Here is a 13,258-nt window from a genome sequence, read left to right as displayed (position 1 = left end):
CCCATTTAAGCTGTGATTTAAAGTGGAACTCAGTAAGATTTGCGAAGCTCCCGCTACAGGTTCCTTCAGTGAATCACACTGTCGTAAATACTCCAAGCACAGCTCTGGACTACAATGACTAACGCTCACCAACGCAGTAGTTTTGCAAATACAGAACAAGAAATCTCGATGGAGGTGGATAATTTTCGAAATTGTCTTATAAAGTCATAATATATACATTGTTTTTGAATTACCGTAAAGCATTTTGTCACTCTCGCTTGAACATGAACATGAGGCGAGATTGTGTCGGGTCGGCGCAGCTCAACTTGCAAGTGCTGTTTTCTGGCATAGACAGAGGGGGTTAGTGCTCGCCTCAAACACACCACTACAAGTCAATTAACCATCGTAAGGACGTAGAAAACTATTTATGAAGGTAAAAAAAGTTACTTAGTTCTGCTTTAAATTCATATAAAGTAGTGGCAGCCCTAATATAATTAGGCACAGCTACAGCTTCCCAAAAGAAATATTAAGTATTATTAATATTAAATATTTTTTGAGAACTCTTAATCCACTTCAAACTGTACTTGACTTTGAAGATTTCCAGGTCTGGAGTGACGAGGAGAAATGAGAAGAACTGAACTAACATCACTTGAGTTGACATGCGTTAATGGGACACTGGCATTTTCATCAGAAATTTGAAAACTTGAAAATCGATAGTTGATCGTTTATTCATCGTTATGTTGTTCTAAACTTTTATGCATTTCTTTCTTCTGCGGAACACAAGATATTTTGAAGAACGTTGGGAACCAAACATCATTGGAGGCCATTGACGTCCATTGTATGGACCAAAAAAACTGAATCATTTATAAAAAATATATTCTGTATTTATGTACAGCTGAAGAAAGAAAGTCATACAGTTTTGGAATGACATGAGGGTGAGAAAATGATCACAGAATTTTTATTTTTGGGTCAACTATCCCTTTAAGGCTTTCCATAAAAATCTATCCACAAGGACTGTTGGTTTCATACCACTGATATATTAAAGCTGCTGTCCGCGTTTTTTGGCCCTCTAGCGGTTAATTAACAGAACTGCACGCGTCTTGCGGAGGAACATTCTAGCCGGAGCTACTTTTCTCGGTGTATGTCTCATAGACTGTAAAAAAAGGTATGTCTATGGCGTGTCACGCAGTTACTGTGATACTCTGCGGTGAGTCCTACCAGTCTACTGAAATAGTCCGAATATAAACACTTATTATAAGTGTACCATAAGTGTACCATAATGATTCAGGATAAGAAAAAAACACGGTTTGGAAAATGGATTCATGTTGTATATTCTCATTATATAATTTTTGTAAATCTTTAACACAAAAAAGTTGCGGACTGCAGCTTTAAATTAACATTTTGTAAATTCATATTTACTTAATTGAACGTTTTACTCATTTCAGTTTGCTCAAATTCTGTATTTTGGATTTTACAACAAACATTTTATGACTTTTTATTTATTTTAAACATAACACATTAAAATAATTGATCATATTTCTATTTCGAGAAAAACATTAAAAGTGTTTCTATTGTTAAATTGCAGTGTGATTTTGGCAGCGAGTAACAGCATCTGCCCCATAGACTGTAAAAAAAAAAACATCTGCCCTTATATACATATAATTACGGTCTGAATTGTCGCGCGCCTCTAGTACAGATAGTACGTCAGGGAAATGAGACACGCCCACTCGTCTCCAACATCAACAATAGTCAACGTGCAAAACAAAATCAGATCACAAACGACATGAAAATTCAAAGATAATTTTTACTCATTAATTAAATCGATAAAGCTTATATTATTCAACTCCTAAGAATGGATACGGAAGCAAAGGTTTGTTACTTGCTTGAATGAGAATCCTCGTGTTCTGTACTGTAGTTTGTTGGCAAGTAGTTGCTCACAGACGTGGATTAAATATATTAATGTAATTACATAGGTTCCCAGCACAAGGAGAAGAGATCTCCCTCCAATTCCTCAAGGACAGAGGGTAGGTCTGGGATATTCATTACATTTCCTATATCTTTATGTTTCTTTGAGCTGTATTCATCATACTTACCATTCCAATTGATTTGACTGAATACAAGCTTCACACTGACGAGCAGAACAGTTGTAAAGGTAAACTTTCTGACCCCCGGTTTCACAGACGAGGCTTAAGCTAGTCCTAGACTAAAATGCACGTTTGAGCTGTTTTAACTGAAAGGAATTTCAACTGACATATCTTAAAATATGTCATTGCCATTGTTTTGTCTCAAGATGCACACCAGTAATGTTTTTTTCTAGTGCATGTTTATAATAGATACTTAAATACCCTAATTGAGCTCAGGTCTAATCCTAGTTTAGTCTAAGCCCTGTCTGTGAAACCCAGCCTGAGAGTTACAGGCTTTTGCTCCCCCTGTAGGTTTGTAAATGTAGAGAACTAGGCTTTCGGAGCTTATCCACTACAATTTGTTAAAGGTGCCCTAGATTCAAAAATTGAATTTACCTCGGCATAGTTGAATAACAAGAGTTCAGTACATGGAAATGACATACAGTGAGTCTCAAACTCCATTGTTTCCTCCTTCTTATATAAATCTCATTTGTTTAAAAGACCTCAGAAGAACAGGCGAATCTCAACATAACACTGACTGTTACGTAACAGTCGGGATCATTAATATGTACGCCCCCAATATTTGCATATGCCAGCCCATGTTCCCAACATTATGAAAGGCATTAGACAAGGGCAGCCAGTATAAACGTCTGGATGTGCACAGCTGAATCATCAGACTAGGTAAGCAAGCAAGTACAATAGTGAAAAATGGCAGATGGAGCAATAATAACTGACATGATCCATGATATCATGATATTTTTAGTGATATTTGTAAATTGTCTTTCTAAATGTTTCGTTAGCATGTTGCTAATGTACTGTTAAATGTGGTTAAAGTTACCATCGTTTCTTACTGTATTCACGGAGACAAGAGCCGTCGCTATTTTCATTTTTAAAACACAATTCATAAACACAACTTCATTCTTTATAAATCTCTCCAAAAGTGTAGCATTAGCCGTTAGCCACGGAGCACTATCAAACTCATTCAGAATCAAATGTAAACATCCAATTAAATACTCTACTTACGTGATTAGACATGTTGCATGACAAACACTTTGTAAAGATCCATTTTGAGGGTTATATTAGCAGTGTGAACTTTGTTTATAGCTGTTTAAGGCAAGCACGAGCTCCGTGGGCGGAGAGCACGAGATTTAAAGGGGCCGCGCTGCATAAATCGGCACGTTTATAATGATGCCCCAAAATAGGCAGATAAAAAAAAACTATGGGGTATTTTGAGCTGAAACTTCACAGACACATTCAGGGGACACCTAAGACTTATATTACATCTTTTGAAAACATGTTCTTGGGCACCTTTAAACTTCTGTTAAATTATGCTACACAGTCTGGAATAAAGTAATACCAAATAAATGAATTAATAAATCAAATCAGTACTGAGGTAATTTAGATAGGCTAGGCTACATTAGATCTGAGGAGATAAATCTTCTTTTGCTTTATTAGCATGGTAAAATGTGAATCTCACAAAAATGCCTGTATCATATTTGACCCCTAAAACCAAAAGAAAATTGATTTTTGGTCATTTAGGGGTCATACTCACTCCTCTCAGTCAAAAGTGGCCAAACACCTCAATATAACTTTTCAGTAAATTATTTCACATTTTGTATTTTGAGGGAATTTTATGGTACTAAGTAAGATTTATAATTTATTTATAATATAATAATTATGATAAATTTGTTTCCCTAATTGTTTACAATTAATTAATCAATTTTTATTCAAATATTTTTTTTTATTATGATTATTTTACATTTATATACGTTTTTTTTCTGCATTGTGGCTAATTTGTAGATTGTACCTCCAAAAAAGTCTCTGTATTTTCATATTTCTATGGCAGTCATTTTTGACTGCAAGGAATACAAATGTGACTATTTTTTTTAGCCATTTAACCTTTTCGAATCATCTCTACAATTTTTTGTGTGTATGTTAACTTGGTGAGTGTTACAAAAGTCACCAAGTGTTCCGATGAGGTAAAAAATAAAAAAAATAAAAATTATATATATTTTTTTTTGGTTAAAAAGTGACCAAAGAGCACCAGATGGTTAAGATTACTGTTCTGTATTTTAATATATTTTAAAATGTAATTTATTCCTGTGATGACAAAGCTGAATTTACTGAATTAGCTGAATTTTAATCAGCATCAGTACTCCAGTCTTCAGTGTCACATGATCCTTCAGAAATCATACTAATATGCTTATTTGCTGCTCAAGAAACATCACTTATTATTATCAGTGTTGATAATGAAGTAAGAAACGTAAATGTTTTAGTTAACTACTGTGTGTTTATGTCAGAAGGTTGAGTAACACTGTTTGATCCTTCCTTACATAATCCCGCTGCTTGGCAGATGCTCTTCTCAGATTTAGACTCGCAATAATCCTTTTTTGTAAGTGCGCCGAGATGTGTGTTTGTACATGCGCAAATGTCCACATTTCTTCTGTTCACCCTGTACTCTTGAGTGGAATGGCGAAAAAGACGATGGTAAGCTTGATTAGACACGATACACAAATGTAGAGCCCTCAACAGGTTCAGCGTATGATGCTTGAGTTTGACCGGAAGTGCTTTTTTGCTAATCTAATATTACCTTTTAACATTATAGCGGGGACCACGAGCACTGCCATCTATGCCAAGGTAAGATCACCTAGCAGATTAGATGTTTACATTGAAATTTATAAAGGAAAATCACATGCTGAGTGTCTTATTTTCTTCCTCTTTCTTCATTATGCCTTCAAACATAGTCAAGACACAGCAGGTGAGTGTTTCTCTTTGAAACTTCTTTCACATTTGAGATCTCTTGGCAATAAGTGCCATTCTTCCTATGTATTTGTGTAGGTGATAGTGTTTAAAGGTTTATGATATGTCTGTTTGATTTGTCTATAAGTTTCTAGTTATGTGTTCGTATATGTATTCAGTTAAGTGATGTTTATTAGTCAATTAACATTATAATCAGTATATAATGAAGCTCTTCTGTTGTCCTACACAGAGGAGATGCCTGCTCCAAAGAGTAGGAAAAAGAAGGCCAAGAGAGATGTGGAGAGTGTGGATGAACCTGACGGTGAGTTTAGGTGATATAAACTACACATATGATTGAGGACAGTGGGGCTTGTTATCAGTGGTGGATCCAGAGCCTGACATCTGATTGGCCACCCCAAAATTTAATTTGCTACTTCCATTTCACCTCCTGTTGAAAGAAGCACTTATTTTAAGGTGCGGCAGCGCGTCACATTGCTAATGTATTAACGTTGAATATTACGAGAATATTAATGTTAGTTGCAAAACAGACGATTAAGAATAAAGGGGGTCGCACAGGCGCAGAGCTTTTCAAAATCCTGTCGTGTCACAGAGCACCACTCACATAGTTTTCCATTAAATTATATAATTTGTCTCAAATTGTTGTTAATATATCTACATAGGGTTGCAAAATTCCGGGAATTTTCAAAGCTGGAAACTTTCCATGGGAATTAACGGGAATATATGGGAATTAACGGGAATTAATGGGAATAAACAGGGAATTTGCAAAATTACAGGTTAGCCTATGACAGGGTACTTAAATGTAGTTGAAAAGAACATCTTGCAGCATAATTTTGGTTAAAACAACCATATTTAATGCAATTTTAGTTGAATTTTTACCCTGACATTCACACAGCACACTACTTACTGCAGGGCTATTGAGGCCACACCCCCTGCATGCACTGCATTCTCCCAGTCCATAACATGCACATTTGATCGAAAATACAGAAAAAAGCAGTAATATTGTGAAACAAAACTACAATTTTTAAAATAATGGCTTTCTATTTTGCTATACATAAAAATGTATTATATAATTTATTTCTGTGATGCAAGGCTGAATTTTCAGCATCATTTCTCCAGTCTTCAGTGTCACATGATCCTTCAGAAATCATTCTAATATGCTAATTTGATACTCCATTATCAATGTTGGAAACAGTTGTGCATAAAAATTTAAAGAACAGAATTTATTCAAAATAGAAATCTTTTTAACAATATACACTACCACTCAAAATTTGGTGTCAGTAATTTTTTTTTCTTTGTTTTTTTCAAAGAAATTAATACTTTTATTCAGCAAGGATGTGTGTAATTGTTAAATAAAAGTGATATTAAAGTGATATTGTTAGAAAAGATTTCTATTTTGAATAAATTCTATTCTTTTTAACTTTTTATTAATAAGTGAATCCTGAAAATAGTATTACAGGTTCCAAAAAATATTCAGCAGCACAACTGTTTCCAACAATGATAATAACTGAGTATCAAATCAGCATATTAGAATGATTTCTGAAGGATCACGTGACACTGAAATAAATAACACATAACATTTGTTGCAACAAAAATATATTTATTTTACATATTTGCTAAATTAGAATTAATTGAATGCGAAAAATAAATAACTGTTATTTTATGGTATGACCAAAGAAAATGTTTATATTTGTTTTTATATGATACTTTTTTATGTAAATATTATACATTTATATAAATTTCCCAAAATCTCCAATTAATTCCCATAAATTCCTGTTAAGTTTCCAAATTGGAATATTTCCAAAATTCCCCAGGTTAAGTTCCTGTGGAAAGTTTCCGGAAATTTACCGGAAACTTTCCGGGCCTTTGCAACCCTATATCTACATAATGACTTCACCCTAGGCTGGAAGAGTGTGTATAGACATTTTTCAATATTTTTCTGTCAGTGTATTTAATAAAGTCTGTGCTCGGAGAGATATAATATTGTCCTTTCTTTTTCCATTAGCGCAGTTTTTACAGTAAAACACATCTATGCCATTTTTTTCATTCTTGAAGTGAACTTTTGGCCTGTATGGTGATTAGAATCACCGTTTTGCACTGCCGCCTTGAACTTGAGAACACGACTCGTCTGGTGTGAGGCATATGACGCTTCATCCATAGCGCACACACAGAGAGCGTGCAAATATACTTCTCGCTCTTAAACGGACAAATACACATAAAATTATGGCAAAATAACAGTCTTGGTAGGTATAATAATAAACACAGTTGGGTATGTCTTAACTGAATGTAAACATCTGAGAAAGAAATCGGATGTGTGTCAATATATTGATAGCCTACCTGCTAGCATCTGTGTCATTAATGTTAATGTTAAAGAACAAAAAAAAAAAAAAAATCACTGTCACTCACATTAGATTACAGCAATAGCAAACCACAACCATCCAATCAATTCCTGATGGACAAAATGAATTTCCACCCTATATTTTTCTTGTTCAAGAAGCCGTTACACTCGGATATACAGTATGTCACAATAGGGAAGAAAAGTCTTTCGCAACTTCAGTTTCATGCCGACTTTAAACTATTGGATCAAAAGTGGATTAAAGTATGGTGTTGCCATACTTGTCCAGTCTAACCTGCTGTCGACACTAAATGACTTGCCTGAGGTAAATGTAATGCTACGTGGATATTATTCTCAAGCTGTTTTAATGATGTCCTTCCGCTGTTGAAACACTGGTTGAGAGATTACACGTAAACATATCTATGTGTAGATCATCTGTTCTTCTGCGCTTTTTCCTTTTGTAGCGGTTAGCAAACAGCGTTGCATTACCGCACACACCCCCTTCTGGATTGGAGTGTGAATCTTCTGTGACTGACTGTATTCGTCATCTGACTGTATGCACCGAACCGTGACATCTGTACCATGACGGTTCGGGATGAACACATGTACCGTTACACCCCTAGCTGCTGCACATTGCAAACCAGCCAAACTTGACTACTTGGTATCACCTGTAGAAGCATTGTGAGCATTTGTGATGAGTTTGTTTCACCCTTGAACTTTGTAGATGGTGGAATGGAAATGGGAGGACTTACCAGTCGCAGACAATCCGAATGTCAGGAACCTTTGACCCCGGAGCCTCTGGACAATCCACCACAAAGGAGGAAAAAGAAGAAGAAAGCACAAGCCATTGGTAAAAACACTGTTCATTTGGATGCCCTGTTCAATTCAACTGATCTGATTCCTGTAGAGGTGTGATTTTATTAAAGGGTTAGTTCACCAAAAAATGAAAATTCTGTCATTATTAACTCACCTTCATGCATCTTCCGAACACAAATGCCACTTTGAATCCACAGAAAGTTAGAAAAATACATTTTTTTTGTGAATATATTTCACATATTTTGTGAATAAACACATAATTATGTTTTTTTGCACACAAAGCATTTGCGTCGCTTCATAAAATTGAAGTTAAACCACTGGAGTCACATAGATCACTTTATTAATGTCTTTACTACCTTTTTGGGGCTTGAAAGTGGTAGTTGCATAGCTGTCAATGGAGGGACAGAAAGCTCTCAGATTTTATTAAAAAGATCTTCATTCGTGTTCTGAAGATGAACGAAAGTCTTATGGGTTTGGAATGACATGAGGGTGAGTAATTAATGACAGAATTTTTATTTTGGGGTGAACTAACCCTTTAACATAGACATCCATACAATAATGCTGATTTGTTCTGACTGATCAGATGTGGAGGGAGATCAGGCAGACCTGGTGTCAAATGGAGATATGATGGATCAGAACACTGATGAAGAGGTGACACGCAGACCAAAAAAGAGGAAGTTAGTCATTTTCTTATCTTAAACCATTTGATTATTGAAAATTAAGAAGGTTCTTAATATGTTATATTTATTTTGCCATTGAATTAACACTTATATTTCTTCAGAGTAAAACCTAAAGTAACAGAAACACAGTCCAACAATGAACTGGACGTAGAGGATGATGATATCATCACAGACCCCCAGGCGCCTGTTCCCCAGCATTCCTTGTTCTCCGCTCCCCAAGGTCCGAGCCAGCCTGTGGGGAAGGTGTTTGTGGAAAGAAGCCGTAAGTTTCAAGCAAGATTGTGTATATGGTGCAGGTTTATGAATTCGCAAGTTGCAACTTTTCACATCTAAACTTGCAAGTTGAAATTGTTTGCATCCAAGTTGCTTTTTACATCATGAAATGAAGGTTAAAGGGTTAGTTCACCCAAAAATGAAAATTCTGTCATTAATGACTCACCCTCATGTCGTTCCAAACCCGTAAGACCTTCGTTCTTCTTCGGAACACAGTTTAAGATATTTTAGATTTAGTCCGAGAGCTTTCTGTCCCTCCATTGAAAATGTATGTACGGTAGAGTGTCCATGTTAAGAAAGGTAATAAAAACATCATTAAAGTAGTCCATGTGACATCAGTGGGTCAGTTAGAAGTTGTTGAAGCATCGAAAATACATTTTGGTCCAAAAATAACAAAAACTACGACTTTATTCAGCATTGTCTTCTCTTCCGGGTCTGTGTATATCCGCTTTCAATCCACAGTGACGCTGCTTCTTCTTCTTCTACGGCGACTGGCATCCAGCTTATTGGTGCATTACCGCCCCCTTCTGCTCCGGACAGTGACGCTGATGCGCCCGAGCTTCGTTTACAGTCTGAGGGAGACACACACTGTATTCAAGCTATTCTACATTTTTTGTATTTTGGTATTGCTATATTTTTTAAAATGGTGCCTAGGTGTGTATGTCGTGGATGTCCTAATCGCGTCACTGTCTGGAGCAGAAGGGGGAGGTAACGCATCAATAAGCTGGATGCCAACCGCCGTAAAACAGGAAAGAAGAAGAAGAAGCAGCGTCACTGTGGATTGAAAGCGGATATACACAGACCCGGAAGAGAAGACAATGCTGAATAAAGTCGTAGTTTTTGTTATTTTTGGACCAAAATGTGTTTTCGATACTTCAAAAACTTCTAACTGACCCACTGATGTCACCAGGACTACTTTGATGATGTTTTTATTACCTTTCTGGACATGGACAGTCTACCGTAGATACATTTTCAATGGAGGGACAGAAAGCTCTCGGAATATCTTAAACTGTGTTCTAAAATATCTAAAATATCTTAAACTGTGTTCCGAAGATGAACGGAGGTCTTACGGGTTTGGAACGACATGAGGATGAGTCATTAATGACATATTTTTCATTTTTGGGTGAACTAACCCATTAAGTGTAAGCAGTGACCATGTTTCTTTGGTGGCAGGTCGTTTTCAAGCAGCTGAGCGAGTGGACCAGTGGAAGGCCAGTGGCCCGACGGAGCAGAGCTTTATGGACATCCGTTCAATGTGGACCACTAGAGATGTCTCCATAAGAGTACACAGTGGCTTCAGGTGTCCTTTCCACATTTAGTTTTAAATGACGTTATTTTTTCAATCCGTTCAGATCTGTACAACTGATTTTGACTCCAACTTAAAATGTTTAGGTCATTCTATGCCTAAGGTGCCTTTTTGACTAAAAATAGTCAAGTCACCTTTACTTATCTTTATTTTATTCTTCATGCTGTTGACTGTTCTTACTACACAGAGTGATTGGCCTGTTTTCTCATGGCTTCCTGGCTGGTTATGCTGTGTGGAATATCATTGTGGTCTATGTGTTGGCTGGGGAACAGTTGAGCTCTCTTTCCAACCTCCTGCAGCAGTATCATACCCTGGCCTATCCCGCACAGTCCCTCCTCTACCTGCTGCTGGCTCTCAGCACCGTCTCTGCCTTCGACAGGTGAATCACCAAACCTAAATGCCCATTCACTTGGACCAACACAAACAAAAGTACAGCCAACACTGTAGTCACAAGTAGCTGTCAGAGCCCTTGAGATTAAATTAGTGTTTGTTCTCTCTCCTCATAGGTTGAATCTGGCCAAAGCCACTGCTGCCATGCGGAGTTTGCTAACCCTGAGTCCTGTGGCACTTGCTTCCCTCTGTAAGTTTATCACATTTCCTTCTGTGTTTCTCTTTATGTACTTGGTCAGGGTAGTGCCATATTTATTTTTTGACAGGAATGAAAATGAGGGTGTGAGGGATAGAATACAGATTGTTCAGCTGTCAAAATGTCTTTATGAAAAAACTTTTTGAAAGTTACATCCCTCACAGCTTTGTTTTTATCTGTGGTAAATTCAATATGGCACCTACCCTAACTAAGGTCTCTAGCCATACACGTAAACAGCAATGTTTTATTGTATACTTTTTCTTTTTTCAGTGTACTTTTGTGCGCTCATTTTATTGTTAAGCCAGCAGATGACAAGTGATCGCATCAATCTCTATAATCAGTACTCCAGCGATAATGTCACACTTTGGTAAGACCCCTCAAATTAGAGCATGCTGGGTAAATACTCTACAGTAATAAAAGTGGAGTGGTTGTTGTGTCTCCTCTCAGGCAGCCGGGCTCAGAGCACAGCTTCCTTCATCCCTGGATCATAGTGAATCTGGTCGTCACTTTGCTGGTCGGGCTGGCCTGGGTTCTCATGTCAACAAGTCCAGATATCGACCGCACAGAAGGTAAATGCTACAGGATGTTGAAGTTCAGAGAGCAGTCTTCTGCTTACCTGTGGCTATGTTTGGAAAATGAATACAGGTGTACTGCAAAAATGCAGTATGCATGTAAAACAGAGCACTAACATTTATATGCTACTGTCATCACGTAACCATATTAAGTTATGCATTTAATTCAGCGACACTTATTTCAGAATAACAAAAAAGTTCCATTCAAAACATTTGGGATCAGATTTTTTTTAAAGAAATTACTTTTATTCAGCAAAGATGCATTAAATTATCAAATGTAACAGTAAATACATTTTATAATGTTACAAAAGATCTTTTATTTCAAATATATGCTGCTTTTTTGACATTTCTATTCATTAAATCCTGAAAAATGGCCTCACAACCAGGGCTTAGATTAAGCCAGGATTAGTCCTTAGTTTAATTAGGACATTTAAGTAGCTTTTATAAACGTGCCTTAGAAAACATTACTGGTGTGCGTCTTGAGACAAAACAATGGCACTGACACAATTTAAGATATGTCAGTGCAAGTTGCTTTCAGCTAAAACAGCTCAAACATGCATTTTAGTCTGGGACTAGACTTAAACCTTGTCTGTGTAACCGGGGGTAAGTCTATTAAGTCCATTCAATCTTAAGTAGGGAAAAAAGTATCATGGCTTAGTATCAAGTAGCACAATGTTTTTGAACATTCATACTAATAATAAATGTTTCTTGGGTACCAAATCAGCATATTAGAATGATTTCTGAAGGATCATGTGACACTGAAGACTGGAGTAATGATGCTGAAAATTCAGCTTTACCATCACAGGAATAAATTACATTTAATAATAAAATAAAAGACATTCATTTTAATAAATATATATATATATATATATATATATATATATTTTTTTTTTAATTTCTATATATATTTTTTTATTTATTTTTTAAACTGTATCTTCAAATAAATGCAGCATTGGTGAGTATAAAAAATATCTTTTATGCACACCAATGCTGCATTTATTTGAAGATACAGTAAAAACAGTATTTCCATAGTAAAAACACTATTATTAAAATGTAAAATGAATGCATTCTATTATTTTAAAATGTTATTTATTCCTGTGATTGGCTGCAAAGCTGATTTTTCTGCAGACATTACTCTGAGAGTTTGTTTAATGACACCATTTTCAACTAAAAACTGAAAACTTATGCGTTTTGGCCATTCATTTACACGACAACAGCATTTTAGGGGCCTGAAGATGCAAACTTTTGAAAATGATTAGTTCACCTCCCGAGACTTTGGGTCTGAGCCGTTTATTCTTTTGTCACATGACTTGACAGCCGTACTGGATACAGAAATTAGTTAATTCCCAAACTTGCTTACAAACACAGGTAGCCATTTTTTTTACTGTTATAGTTTTGCGATATGTTTCTGGTCTCAAATTGTAGCTTTTTATTTCTTACAATTTATACATTTGTGAATTTCTGTCATGATGGTTATTTTCTATAACACTGAATGTGGTAATAAAGAGTTGGTTACTTTAAACTTTATCCTTATTAAAGGGAAAAATCATTCTGATTATAACTTTGTGATCTAAACTGAAATTCTAAAATTTCATGTATAATTAATACATATTATATGCATGTTGTTTGCCCTCAGAGTTTTTAATGTCAATGGAAATGGAACATCCAAAAGCAGAAGAGAAGGACATCACTGCCTAAGGCACCTGAAGTAGTTTTTTTTTCTACTATATTTTGATACATGGTCATTGTATATATTATAAATGCTTGCCCATTTTAAGGTCTCAGCAATAAAAAGTTTTAGATAATCCATTCTGTGTGATTGATATGAGTG

The 13,258-nt window shown here is 35.9% G+C and overlaps 1 protein-coding gene across 1 annotated transcript; it reads left to right on the top strand.

Moving 5' to 3' along the window:
• The first annotated feature begins 1,675 nt into the window (after positions 1–1,675).
• Positions 1,676–13,234, top strand: tmem237b (transmembrane protein 237b). Its single transcript, XM_048200803.1, has 14 exons — positions 1,676–1,849; positions 1,953–2,003; positions 4,708–4,739; positions 4,847–4,860; positions 5,092–5,163; positions 7,919–8,044; positions 8,594–8,687; positions 8,792–8,952; positions 10,137–10,263; positions 10,457–10,648; positions 10,776–10,849; positions 11,126–11,222; positions 11,303–11,424; positions 13,064–13,234. Exons 1-14 carry the CDS (start codon positions 1,832–1,834, stop codon positions 13,123–13,125), a joined length of 1,242 nt encoding a protein of 413 aa, XP_048056760.1. The 5' UTR covers positions 1,676–1,831; the 3' UTR covers positions 13,126–13,234.
• The last annotated feature ends 24 nt before the right edge of the window (positions 13,235–13,258 follow it).

The sequence above is a fragment of the Megalobrama amblycephala genome, linkage group LG8 (genome assembly GCF_018812025.1).
Source record: "Megalobrama amblycephala isolate DHTTF-2021 linkage group LG8, ASM1881202v1, whole genome shotgun sequence".
Taxonomy (NCBI): Eukaryota; Metazoa; Chordata; class Actinopteri; order Cypriniformes; family Xenocyprididae; genus Megalobrama; species Megalobrama amblycephala.
Note: the sequence above shows the minus strand (reverse complement) of the source record. Positions and strands in the feature narration are given on the sequence as shown.